Source organism: Gekko japonicus, unplaced genomic scaffold (assembly GCF_001447785.1).
Source record: "Gekko japonicus isolate JY-2015 unplaced genomic scaffold, Gekko_japonicus_V1.1 scaffold768, whole genome shotgun sequence".
NCBI classification, from domain to species: Eukaryota; Metazoa; Chordata; class Lepidosauria; order Squamata; family Gekkonidae; genus Gekko; species Gekko japonicus.
Genome location: NW_015159733.1, coordinates 122,224 through 136,104, shown reverse-complemented (window position 1 = coordinate 136,104; position 13,881 = coordinate 122,224). Strand labels below are relative to the sequence as shown.

The 13,881-nt window shown below is 43.1% G+C and overlaps 1 protein-coding gene across 1 annotated transcript in view; it reads left to right on the top strand.

Annotated features, from left to right (window-relative positions):
- The window catches only part of SEPT8 (septin 8), an 82,320-nt gene that overhangs the window by 36,450 nt on the left and 31,989 nt on the right, over positions 1-13,881 (top strand). Inside the window, exons 2-4 of the mRNA XM_015429171.1 lie at positions 3,984-4,098; positions 11,024-11,219; positions 13,286-13,466. Of these exons, the coding sequence (XP_015284657.1) occupies positions 3,984-4,098; positions 11,024-11,219; positions 13,286-13,466 (492 nt within the window). The remainder of the gene's footprint in view (positions 1-3,983; positions 4,099-11,023; positions 11,220-13,285; positions 13,467-13,881) is intronic.

Below are 13,881 nucleotides of genomic sequence, written 5' to 3'. Positions count from 1 at the left end.
TGCGCATGGCCAGGGGATGGCTTTTTACTTTTGGGGGGATTTAATTATTCCCCCTATATTTTTTTACAGTTTTCAGATTTTTCTGCACACCTGGACATTGCCCCACGTGCGCAGGAAAATCTCCCTGCCCCCCAGGTGCCCCTGATGTGCGGATTTAGATATCTGCATGCAGGGGGCACCTTGGGAACTAGGTATATGGATTTATATTATACTTATTATAATTTTCCAGATTATATTGCATATCCCTTGGCTCTTCACTCCTTCTTTTCTAGCTCCAGAAGGTAGGGCACATATAATTAATAACATGTAGTCATTTTGTGGATTTGTAAAGAAGCAGAAACTGTTCTTGGTGTTGTCTTTTACACATGCTTCTGTTTAGTCGTGGTAATGTTTCTCTCCAACGTCACTAGAAAGGATGGCAAATGCGTCATAAAGCTGTATGGTATTACAAGGTGCACAATCAGCAAGAATCAGATGGTAAATCTCTTTCTGGATTGTACCACTTGAGGCTGGGGGGCGTGCTTGCATCCGTGAGAACTCCCTCACAAAAAACCCCTCTTATATGCACAGAGAAAGCCATCATAGCTGAGGTGAAAGTTTTTATCATAGGCAAATGTTCAAGCAAGTGCAAAATGGTGTAGCTCAGTAAAACGCTTCCTACATGGTTTTGCTGAGTGGTATACACTACTTTTTAGGGTAGGTATTAAAGGAAATTTTGTTTGACAGGTCAATAACCGTCCCTTTTTTATACCTCGCCCTGGGGGTCAGCTTTATGACATAGCAGTGAAGGTGGAAAATGCATAAAGACTCATACAATGTATATTCATTTCAAAGATGCTCTTTACACAGAATAAAGACACATTGGATACAGGTTATTTTGGACACAAGTTTACATGTGAAACTAGAAACTTTGGGTTAAAACTGAACAGCTGGCACAATAAATCAGACTGATTTGTTAGTTGGTATCCAGTGTGTTAGTGTGAGCTAGCTCAGTTTTTTAGCCTCCGGCTCACACATTTTTGTCTCAGGAAGGATGGCTCCAGAGCAAACTGATTTATGCCTAATCACTTGCTCACAACTTTAATGCCAGTAGATCAGAAAGTAGAATTTTTGCTCACAAGACTCCACAACTTAGAGGGAGTATTGTTATCCCCAGGGCTATTTTCGGGCAGGAACGCACAGGAACGGAGTTCCGGCTGGCTCCCAAGTTGGCCACGCCCAGCAGGAACTCATTAGCATAATAGGCCACACCCAACAGCAGAAACTCATTAGGATTGGCTACATTAGGGGTGTGTGGCCTAACATGCAAAGGAGTTCCTGCTACAAAAAAAAGCCCTGGGTTTTGACAACAAACAAGGTAAACAGAATAACAAGCAAAAGGTGGGTGTGGCTGGATAACCACACTTCTGGTAACATGTGGGTGTGACCTAATGTGGTAATGAGCTGTGCTGTCAGGGGTGTTGCCCAATATGCTAATAAGTTCCTGCTGGGCTTTTTCTACAAAAAGAGCCCTGTATCCCCTCCCAAATGTGTAAATCTGAAGAGTCTGTGTTTGGGAGAACCGGGTTTGATTCCCAACTCTTCCACTTGCAGCTGCTGGATGACCTTGGGCAAGCCATAGTTCTGTTAGAGCTGTTCTCTCAAGGACAGTTCTCTCAGAGCTCTCTCAGCCCCACCTACCTCACAGGGTGTGTGTTGTGGGGAGGGGAAGGGAAAGGAGTTTGTAAGCCGCTCTGAGACTCCGAGTGAAGGACGGGGTATAAATCCAATCTCCTCCTCTCCTGCTCCTTCTCCTCCTTCTGCGCCGCCTCCTTCTTCAGGATATGGCAGCACCTCTGCTACCTTTCTGTGTAATGCCTTTGACTTTCCATCTTGAAACATGGGCATTAAAACATGGCTGCATTAAAACAAAAATGGTATGCAATGTGTTCTGCTTGGAAGAAGCCAAGAAGCTATGTTTGTATCTTTGCTCATAAATGCCTGAAGCAGTTGCTGTTTCACTGGAGTTTGTTTTTCCTGTATGACAGTGGACCAAAGAACCTTTCAGTCTTAAGTTCTGTGCAGCTGCATTTTGCATCTGCTGCAAATTTCACACTGAAGAAATGCCAGCTGCTAATAGTAGTAACAGATTTTTGCTGATTATCTATCCCACAATTTTATCACTGCCTTCCTCCAAACAGCATACATGTTCTCTTCACAGTTTGGTGTAGTGGTTGAGTGCATGGACTCTAATCTGGGAGAGCCGGGTTTGATTCCCCACTCCTCCACTTGCACCTGGCTGGATATCCTTGGGCAAGCCCTAGTTCTGATAAGAGCTGTCCTTGAAAAAGAGCAGTTTCTGTCAAGTGCTCTCTCAGCCCCACCTACCTCACAGGGTGTCTGTTGTGGGGAGGGGAAGGGAAAGGAGTTTGTAAGCCGCTGTGAGACTCCTTTGGGTAGTGAAGGGCAGGGTATAAATCCATTCTCTTCTTCTTCTTCTTTCCTCTCACCATAATGTGAGATGGATTAGGCTGAGAGAAGGTGATGGGCCCAGGGTCAGTCAGTGGGTTCAATGGAGACTTGAAGCCAGGACTCTTTAATCCAACATTCTAACGTGGTCCTCCTACATGCATGGCATGCCAGACTGGGTGCTTGATTATACCAGAAACATTTTGGGTTGAGGGGAGGATGCAACTGCTTCAATTACATTTGGGGTGGACAGGTCAGTCTGACTAATGACTGTGTTGGGGGGGGCAGTGGTTATTCTTGTGTAGTGTGGCTTGGCATTCACGTATTCCATGCTTGAACCAAAATAAAATACCTTAAAAACCAGCAGTCTGAAGCAGTAGTTTCTGTGACTGCATAATGTGAATCTTATTGCAGCCCTAGCAATAAGTAGCTTGTACTGCAATAAAACTGTTTGTCTTTAAGACAAGACCTCTTTTAAACGTTGTGCTGCAATATACAATCACAGCAACCCACTGGGATATACTTGAGCCAAATGGAGTAACCTGGCATAGCTGCTACCTACTTGCTGCTGTAGGGTAAAGCTTTGTCAACTGGTGGATTTGGTTAACCAGCCGCATCCATTCCTCAATGATGCTTGTTAACAAAGTACCTGCTGTATTAGTTGAACCTTTCTGCTAAAAGCTTATTTGCTGATCCTGTCCCAGTGGACTGGATGGATCACCCGGCCTTTTGCACTAGGTGACACACGTTCTTTCCCTTTCTGTGGCATTAATTCTGAAATGTTTGACCCATTTAGTAAGCAAAGCTTCTTTTAAAGGTTGTCAGTCTTGCTGTCTTTGCTGAGGGAAAAGGAACAGATGGAAGTGCCTGGAGATGGGAAAGGGGGTGGGGTAGGACAAGATATTTTATGTAGCAAGAGAACTGGTGTAGTTACAGATGGTGAGGTGAGATGGTTCCCGAGTCTTGTAGAGTACTGTGCCTCCCCACCTGTGATCCTCTCCATAGTGCGATTGAACAAAGCTGCTTATGGCAGAGTTAAAGGAAACAGATCAAGGGCTTGGGGGGGGGAACATGCTCTCGACTTTGTTAACATGATTGAGAAGCAGGAGCCCTTAGAAAATGAAAGGATTAGGAGTGATAAATAAGACATGGGAATTGTTTTTTCTACCACTCCGTAATGAAAGTCCTTGAATCCTATTGTGTTTGACTGTCCTTTCAAAGGATCTTCACAGTTGAGTTCTGTTTCTTTAAGATAGTTTCCTGTTAAGATCAGGGAAGGTTTCTTTTCCTTCTGATGCTTGACTATAATTACCAGTATGTCTGGAATGTGGCATATAAAAACATAATAAACCTCTACGTGGGCAGCAGTAGTATTGCCTCGGTGACTAGGGAGCCTGCTGTGCTCCAAGGAAAATGGTAATGTTTCTTAGGAGGCCTGTATTTTCACCCTAGTCTCTGGCTCTTGTTAACTTCCTTTCAATTGACACCTCCCCCTCCCCATGCCCCTGCTAAGTGGTATCAATTGTCTTTAACAGAACGAGGAGAAACGGAATCTTTCTCTGGGGGGCCATGTTGGATTTGACAGTCTTCCTGACCAGCTTGTCAGCAAATCTGTGGGACAAGGCTTCAGCTTCAACATCCTCTGTGTGGGTGAGTAGAGTTTTTATGGCAAAGAAGACACGGTTGAGGGTAATGACACACGGAAACCAGCACGAGGGCTTCTCTGCTGCAGCTGTCAAACCATGGCTGATGTGCTGGGAAAGAACTCAAAGTATTCTGTCTGAGGCAGAACTTTAAAAAATACTTTAAAGCTTTGCTGTATTAAAAAGTATCCATATAAGAAGGCTTTTGGCAGGTGCATGACATGCATACCTTTGACCATTCTCAATAGAAAACAAACACCTGAATGATAAGCTTTGTACATTGGAAACTGATTTCTGCCATAAAGTATTGTAAAATTTTGGATAAAATTTCACTGCTGAGATTCACTCCCGTATTTTAAGGCTACTTTTTTTTGCCTTCGTCTGATGGCACTGTCAAGTTAAGCTTCATTTAACCTCTTATTGGGGGAAAATATTTTGAAGTGCATGCCCAAGTGATATGTTTTTTGTTCTCCTGCACCTTTGCGAAAGAACTTGATGGAGGTGGATATTTCCCCCTTCCTTCCTTCCTTCCTGCTTGCTTGCCTGCCTGCCTGCCTGCATTTTTGTGTGTGTCTGTGTGCCCGTGCCTGGAAGTCATGATGACCTCTGCCGACTCCTACTGGACATTCAGAGAAGTGGCTTGCTAGCCTGCCTCTGGCTTCCCGGCCCTGGTATTCCAAAGAGGTCTCCCATCCAAATACTTGCCAGGGTTGGCCCTGCTAAGCTTCCGAGATCTGATGAGATCGGGCTTGCCTGGGCTACCCAGGTCAGAGCTCCTTTCCCCTTTCTTGAGCAGCTGCTTGTTTGTCCTGAAACTTCTTTTTGTGGATAGGGAGATTCTCGCAAGTGAAATGAGGCCCAAGATGGGAGATGGTGTGCAGTGACCAGTGGGAATCAAGTGAAATATCTTCTTTTTCTGCTTGGGTGTGCAGAAGAGTGAAAAAGAGGTGATCTACTGACGCTGAAGCAATCTTGTCCCACCTCTCCCATTTCATGGCTCACTTTACTTGCCAAGGCTGTGCTGATCCTCAGAAAAGAGTTTCAGGACCAGCAGCAGGCTGCTTGAGAATGAGAAAGGGAAAGATCCACTCCACCAACACTTTCTGTGAAATCTTTGGGTGGATTCAGCCCTTGGGCTGTAGACTCCCACATGGTGACATGGTATGACCAAATGCAACATCATAATCCAGCTATGCTAAATAGTTTTATGTTGATGGAGGGGGGTTGTAAGTTGAATATATAATTAATATACTTTTTCCTCTCTGTTCCAATCAAGAGCTCCAACTGAGATTCAAAAATTGCTCTCTGCTCCTTGAAAATTCAGCACAGATCAGGCTGTCTGTGGACAAGCCAAGAATTCTAAATTGTCTGCATATGTTTGTTTCTCAGCTTCTAACAACAGTGCTTGCTTTTCTGGGTCTTCTTGAGGTTTTATGGTGCCTTCTGTTGATAATTTTCAAGCTTTTTAAAATCTGTGTTCTTGCAACAGAATCTTTATTTTTATATGTATGTGTTATGTTATATAGGAGGTGCTCTGAATTTATTTTTCTTTATTTAAAACATTTGTTAGCTGCCTTCCTTACAGATAAGGTTGCCAGAGCCTCGGTGGAGACAGGGGTCCTCTGCCACCAGGCCCTGCCCCCCCAGATACTGATCAGCTGGCCAGCAGGTGACTTACCTGGAGAAAGAGAAAGGCCCTAGGCCTCATTGCTGGCATTGCACAAGTATTTGGGCCAAAGCTTTATGGTAAAACCAGTTTCTGTCATTTTGCCCAAATACCAAAGTGTTGCCTGGACATCGCTGGTGTGATCTCACTTTCTGTGCAACGCCAGCAACGAGGCCTGGGCCTTTCTCTTGGTAAGTCCCCCTAGGTAAGTACTGCCCCCATTCGGTGCTGGTTCCCCATTCCAAAAGTTAGAACCACAATTTAGGGCTGCTAGTAGCTTATTCAAATGTACTCCTTAATTAAACTGTCTTCAGCGGCTTCAAATTGCAAGGGAGGTGGCCAGGCCTATCTTCCTGGGCAGGGCTTTTTTTGTAGAAAAAGCCCAGCAGGAACTCATTAGCATAATAGGCCACACCCAACAGCAGGAACTCATTAGCATATTGGGCCACACCCCTGACAGCACAGCTCATTAGCACATTAGGCCGCACCCCCATGATACCAGAAGTGTGGTTATCCAGCCACACCCACCTTTCCCTTCTTATTCTGTTTACCTAGTTTGTTGTCAAAACCCAGGGCTTTTTTGTAGCAGGAACTCCTTTGCATGTTAGGCCACACACCCCTAATGTAGCCAATCCTAATGAGTTTCTGCTGTTGGGTGTGGCCTATTATACTAATGAGTTCCTGCTGGGCGTGGCCAACTTGGGAGCCAGCCGGAACTCCGTCCTGTGCGTTCCTGCCCCAAAATAGCCCTGTTCCTGGGGAAATAGTTCCATAATTGTGGGGCTGCCACTGAAACGTCCTGCTCTCGTGTACTCACCAAATGAGCTTCTTTGATTTATGGGTCATTCAGGAGGGTGATCTTGATTCCTGGGCGGGACATACATTGACAACTTTTTCCGGTGTAAGGGTGTCTTGCTTTCAGTTTTTACTACATGACTTTCATTGACACTACTCTCACTCATTGTTAGTGCCTCCATCTCAGGGATGTTAGTGTATAAGGAGACAACATCCATTGTAAACAGGTGCATGTCCTCATTCATGTGTGGTATTCCTCCCAATCCTCAGTGTTTCTAATATAAGATGGTGTCAAAGGGACAAAAGGTCTAAGGGAAGAACCCTATATATCTGGAGAGTAGTTCCAGGATTGGATCACACCCAGAGACGATAGGTCTCCAAGGGGAAGGAAGAGCCTCCTTATGAATTTTGGGTAAAACACAAAACAAAGGAGGTTCTTCATGGATTAGTCTTTAAGAGACATTTTAACTTGCAGTAATGGTTGATTAAAATCAGTGAAAAAAGATGACTTCTGTGATACAAACATGCTAGCCGAGACAAGAGAAATACTAGTTAATTATTTATTTACTTATTAAAGGAGTTATACTCCACCTTTCCTCTTGGCTCAAGGAGGCTTACAATAATAATAACAGCATTGCAGTTTAAAGCCAAAATAAAATAACTAACCCCAAATACACCCCTCCCCCAGATTTCCGCTTTTCATATCCCCATCAAAAGCCATGGCAAATAGGCAAGCCTTGCATCACTTCCTGAAGGCCACCCTCACTTCTTCGGGAAACCCATTCCACAGAGTGGGAGCTGGTCAGCAACAGGCAGGCCACCTGAAGTGGGGGAACAGCCAGCAGGTGGCAGCCTGAAGACTGTACTAGGCAAACAGGAACATATAGGAGGAGGAGGCCATCCTTCAGTTGTGTTGGTTCCCAGGTAGGGTTGCCAGGTTCCCTGTGGCCACTGGCGAGGGCTGGGGTTAGGGTTGCCAGATCCAGGTTGGGAAACTCCTGAAGGTCGGGGATGGACCTGGGGAGGACAGGGGCCTCAGTGGGGTACCAGGCCATGAAGTCATAACCGACACCTGGAATTGAACTTGGGAGCAAACTGGCAGCGAATGTGGCTGTTTCAAAATAGGCAAGGTAAGTTCCCATTGGCTAGCCCCTGAGAGTAGTTATTCTGGACCGACTGCAGTTTCTGAGTTGTTTTCAAGGGTAGCCTAACATAGAGCATGTTACAGTAATCCAGCCACGAGGCTACAGAAGCATGAATAAGTGAGGCCAGATTAGCTGAGTTTCAGAAAGAGAGAACTGGTGAACCAGGTACAGGGGATACAAAGTGCTTGTGGCCACTGTGCCAGCCTGCTTTCAAATAAGCCTGGGTCCATGAGCACACCTCAGCTCTTAGCCTGCCCCGAAAAAAGCCAACTCTGCTCCCATCTAGGACAAGTGGATCCAGTCCCTCTAGAGCAGGGGTGGCCAGACTTGCTTACCATAAGAGCCACATAGAAGAAACATCAGATGTTTGAGAGCTGCAAGACATGAACAGATATTACATGTTTTCATTGGAAAATAACCAAATTTGCTTTTTATTAACATTAAACGAGACTGCCAAAAATAATAACAAAAGGGGTAAAAGCAGATATTGATGATATTTATTTGTCCAATGATATTTGTTTGCTAATGGTATTTAGCTTCCCCAGCTGTGTGAAAGCCACAGTTTGGCCACCCCTGCTCTCGAGTATGAGCCTTCCTGACCAGTAGGATTCAGCTTCAGTTTACTGTTCTGTAGTCATCTGACCATAGTCTAAAGTACTTGTACAGAAGCATGACGGATGCATCTGGAGGCTTGGATAATGAAATGTAGAATTTGGTGTCATCTGCGTACTGATGACACCCAACTTCAGAGCTCCAGTTGAGAGAACAGAACTGTTTGGCGCTCCACAGGACAGATTCCACCCATATTGACCTCAAGCCCCCCCCTCACCTAAATTGTGACATCATCAAATCTAATAATTCCCCATTCCATTAATATGAAGTACTTTTAAAATGTGTTTATTATATGCAAATAAAAATAAAAGTCTGTTTAGGGTATTGGATAATTTTCAGGGGAAAATTCCACTCCTTGTTTCTGGAAAAACCACATTGCTGATTTCTATAAATGTTAGACGAAGAAGAGAAGAGATTGGATTTATACCCCACCCTTCACTACCCAAAGGTGTCTCAGAGTGGCTTACAAACTCCTTTCCCTTCCCCTCCCCACAACAGACACCCTGTGAGGTAGGTGGGGCTGAGAGAGCTCTGACAGAAACTGCTCTTTTTCAGGAACAGCTCTTATCAGAACTACGATTTGCCCAAGGTCATCCAGCCAGGTGCAAGTGGAGGAGTGGGGAATCAAACCCGGTTCTCCCAGATTAGATTCCACGCACTTAACCACTACACCAAACTGTAGCTTCTTTCCCTGTTGCAGCCTGTTTTGTAAAATTAGATCTTTTCTTGTACCTGCCAAATTAGCTGTTCATGGATACGTGTGGGCAATCACATGCTTGCTTACCTGCTCACCCATATTTTGATAGTGGTGCCTCTGTTTTTCATTGCTTTTAGAGGGACATATTAATCTCAGGGTGGGGCAATTCTAATCAGGTTGGAACAGTTCTGTAGTAGCAATGATTAATTCAGGTTTTGGTGTGTGTGTTTTGTTTTTTGTTTTTTTGATGCATCAGTACATACAACCATTTTATCAACAGTGGGAATGTGTTCTGGCTTGGCTCTCTAGAGAATCAGCAGATCTACAAGGCCAAATTTGTGTTTTATTTCCTTTTTCAGATTTAGAGGATACAAACATTTCATATGCCATTCTCATAATTTAGCAGAACCCAGTCTGAGAGTATCAGAAAAGACTTCACTTTAAAAGCTTTGAATTAAGATGCTTTTCTAAGTGCTTCTGGTGCTTTTTTAATAACTGGGCGGGGGGGTGGGGGATTATGCATTCCAGGTGTATATAAGTAGCTATTTACAAACATTTACTATTAGAATTTTCTTTATTATTTTTTACTACCTTTGAATCTCCTCTAGTCTTTCACATTGCCTCTTTCTGCTTAACTAAATTTAACAAAATAAGCATAGTTCTTAGAGTTTTTCACCTCCACTAAAGCAAACAGTGAGCAAATGTTGCTGGCTATGACAGCACCTGGTAAGAGAGGGAGAATTATAGGATTGGACTAATCAGTACAAAGGAGAGCGCCAGCTTTCATATTTCACTTGTGATTCTAGTGCTTGTTCTCCTGCACCTCTAAGATGATTCTCCAGTGTATTACAAAGGAATGGCTTTGATGTTGAATTTGTGGGTCCAAGATAAATTCAAACCTCTGCTCCTGTTCTGTCTTCAACACAGATTAACATCACAAATAAATACGATCAGTTCTTACGTAAATTTGGACAAGAAGTCTAAGCATGAAGGTTGCTGATGCAGCATTGTGGGTGGGGAAAAGGGATTAAGGACAGAGGCCCTAAATCAAAAGGAAAGCATTAAAGTGTCTCTACAGCTTGGAATGTCTTGAAAGAATCTCTGTTATTAATGGACTTGGGCCAGTTTTGAAAGGGTTTGTTAACTCATGTTTCAAAATATCCCCACACCTCATTGCCTCTCTGACAGAGCGGCTCTGCTATTTCACAAGTCTGGGTTTCTGCCAGTCGTAGCCCAGAGCAAATATTTCCCAGTTCAGTTCCCACTTGCTCTTCCAACTCTGCCAGCTCCGTTTACAAGATATTCCTGTATCACAAACCACCAAAGCAGGAGTTTCTGGTACTCTCCCATTTGTTGAACAGGTCGGTGTGGATTGGGAATATATTAAGATGATGATGATGATTTGGCAAGCAATATTTTTATTGTAAACCACCCTGAGCCCTGCATAAGCGGGGACGGGCGGTCAAGAAATCTAAATAAATAAATATCCTGACCCTCAGTAGAAGTTTATGATGATCTCTCAGTAATTACATTATTACAAGTTTCCTTGCTATTGACAATTGTGTATTGATAAATATATAAATATATGTGGTAACCTAAAGAAGATGAATGAAGGAGGCTTCCTTGTGTGGTAGGGAGTGATTGTATCTTTTGGAATTGTGCAGGTCTTTGTCTAATGTTTTTTTCTTGTTTTTCTTCCAGTTTGAGCTCTAGAAGAGAAATACAAACCTGTGGTTTCTTAAGAGTGGAAATTGTTTTAAGTATTATTGTACAAGTTATAGCTGAAAAAGGATAGTGCCTTAATTTTTTTAAGGAGATGGGATGGAAAAGGATTTTCTATTAGCATTTTTACAGAGATGGAGGGATTATGCTTACAGAAAGTATGGTTTAGTTAACGGGGGAATCAAGATTAAGACCATTCTTTGAGTGATACGGTACTATTTTCTAGCTAATTTGTTTTGAAGTCATGAGAAATTTGTGCTGAAAAATTGATGAGGTTGTTTTTTAAATTCCTTAGGTGAGACTGGAATTGGGAAATCTACGCTGATGAATACTCTTTTTAATACTACGTTCGAGACTGAGGAAGCCAGTCACTATGAGAACATGGTCCGCCTACGGCCACGGACTTATGACCTGCAGGAAAGCAATGTCCAGCTGAAGCTGACAATTGTGGATGCTGTGGGGTTTGGAGATCAGATAAATAAAGACGAGAGGCAAGTTACTTTCTGGTTTGGTGCAGAAGGAGTACAGGGCTTTGGCATGCAATTCTGCTTTGGAATACACTGGAGCTCACTTTAGTGGCCAAGTATAGCACAATCACCAGTTTATGGTATCCAGATTTAATAAATGTTTCCATGTGCATTGAACTTTGTAAAAAACGTAAAGCATTCATGCTGGCCTGGAAACTCTGGATGAGGCGTGCAGGATAATATTAATTGGTGATTTCTCAGTTGCATTATGTTCCAACTGCTGTGTTGTACTGTACATAGGCTAGGAAGAAAAACTAGAATGCAGAGGACTTAAGATGGTGCTCTTCTGCTTTTCTAGCTGATTCCACCCATTCATGTTCTCTCCCATTTCTACCAACAGCTTCTTAAGTGCTAGTTTTGCCCCCATTTCATTGGTAAGGTGGTGGCTGCTGTTGCCACTTCTCCTAGCTGTGGGAGTAGAAACTCAGGTGGAAGGAACTTTGGAATAGGAGAAACTATCAGGGGTCCTTTATTGCTTTTTGGCAGTGCAGTGCCAGAAGCAGCCTGCAGATTAAGAGTCAATCAAGGAGCACTTGTAGTTCAACAGAAGCCAACATCGTCTCGAATTCTACGATGTCTCTGGCCATTTTTTGAAAAATGTGGCTGTACCCACCCACTAATTCGCATTGGTTCTCACTGTCAGTGGGAACGTTCTGTAGGGATAAGCTTCAAGGAAAACTGTGCCTGCCATACAGTTTACTGTATTATCAGGTGGCTCCTGATGAATCCCAAGTACTTGTTCAGATGACAGAGATATTTGTTCAGTGCCTGAATATCTAATCAAAACACAGCTGTCCCAGTATTGGAATAACAAAAATAAAACTCAAAACAGTCAGATTGTAATCCCCTGTAGATCCAAAGATTTTATGTACTGATAACTGTGTACAGAGAAGAACAGCTATAGGAAAACAATGTGGGAAAAGTATTAGAAGATATATAAGGGAAGAAGAAGAGGGAACAAGGAATATGGTGAAAACAACTCACAATGTATAGAATCTAACTTAAGCTCCTATTTGTTTGGTTTTGGGAATACAAATTGACTAATCCGGTGTCATTAGCCTATAATGCTTCCTGGGGATGTTGATTATCTTTCTTAGCTTTGGGGTAGATTGTTCCATTCCCACCGTCACACACAATAAATAATTTAATGAGAGGGATTATAATTTCTCGAGACGCAGCATCACTGATTAGGCAAAGGTTTTTCTCCTAAGCAGCATGAGCAAAATGGTGTTAGAGGAAAAGAACTTTGCTACTTCCTCGTTGTCACTGCAGCCTTCCGTACCTCACCTAGTTGTGCTTCTGTAGGTCAGTGGACCACCAAGAACAGCACAGGGAGCCAGTTTGTGGTCTGCAGCAGGAGGTGCAAAGTCTCTCTCCCCTCCCCTGTAGATGGAAAATTCATTCCATCGAAGGAACTGCTGCTGAGCCAACAGGACAGTTCCTTTGGAAGCAAGCCATCCCCATTACTGCTCAAGATCACACAGAATGTGAAAAAACAGAATTGATTTCCATCCATGAAGCATTTTGGTCCAGCAACCACCTTGCAAATTAAATTTTGCCAACGATCTAACTAACTGCCAAAGGCCACCCAATGAAGTTTATAAATCAGCCAAAACTGGTTGAACTGTTGGAAAGTCCTCAGTTGTAGCTCCTCATAGTGAAGTGAGCAGCTCTAGCTCAGTGTGCTGTTTTCTGTCCTATAATGTCTCCCAGTTCAGTACATGGTTGCGTATCAGAGACCTGAAACCCCTTTTCACATTGTCTCCCATTGCATTGCTCCTTGCACGCACCATCTTGTGCTGAATTTTAGCTTACTTTCCGGTGGAGTATATTGTTAGCAGTGCTGAAGTCTTTTTAAAGGTTTTGTTTAAGCCCCTGAGCTCTAAACTAATAATAATAAAACTAAAAAGTCCCCTGAGCTCTGAGCAAACCTTAATGGTTAGGAAAGACCTTGTTGCTCAATGTACATGAAATCAGAAAGTGTCAATCACGCCATTCAGGTTCCTAACTGAATTTGTTTTTAGTTACAGGCCGATAGTTGATTATATTGACACGCAGTTTGAAAACTACTTACAAGAAGAGCTAAAAATACGGCGTTCTCTCTTCAATTATCATGATACGAGAATCCATGTCTGCCTTTACTTTATCACTCCAACGGGGCACTCACTTAAGTCCTTGGATTTGGTAACCATGAAAAAATTGGATAGTAAGGTATGTCCTTAAGCATGTACATTCCATGAACATTGGTTTTTGGCTACTTGTTGATTTTCTGCTACTTATTTATGTATCTACAGTAGCTACAGGTAGCATCCTTCCTTCGGCTATCTGGAAACACTTAAGACACCAAGTAACTCTTGCAAGAATCCTCATGCTACCATAATTGCTTTCCCCACCCCCACCCCCATTGAAAGAGGATATGAGCTATTATATTGCCAGAGGTTTTGGGATCATTCTGGTTAGGTTCTGCCTTTTCAAAATTATTATGATATGGAGACCTTTAGATTCTTAGGATGATTATTAAATTTCTAAATACCTTTCTTCTGGCAGCCTAAAGTGATTTCTGGTGGGGGCAGGCACAAAGAGCAACTGTGTTGAGGAAGGGAAATACTTATTGTGCATAGAGATT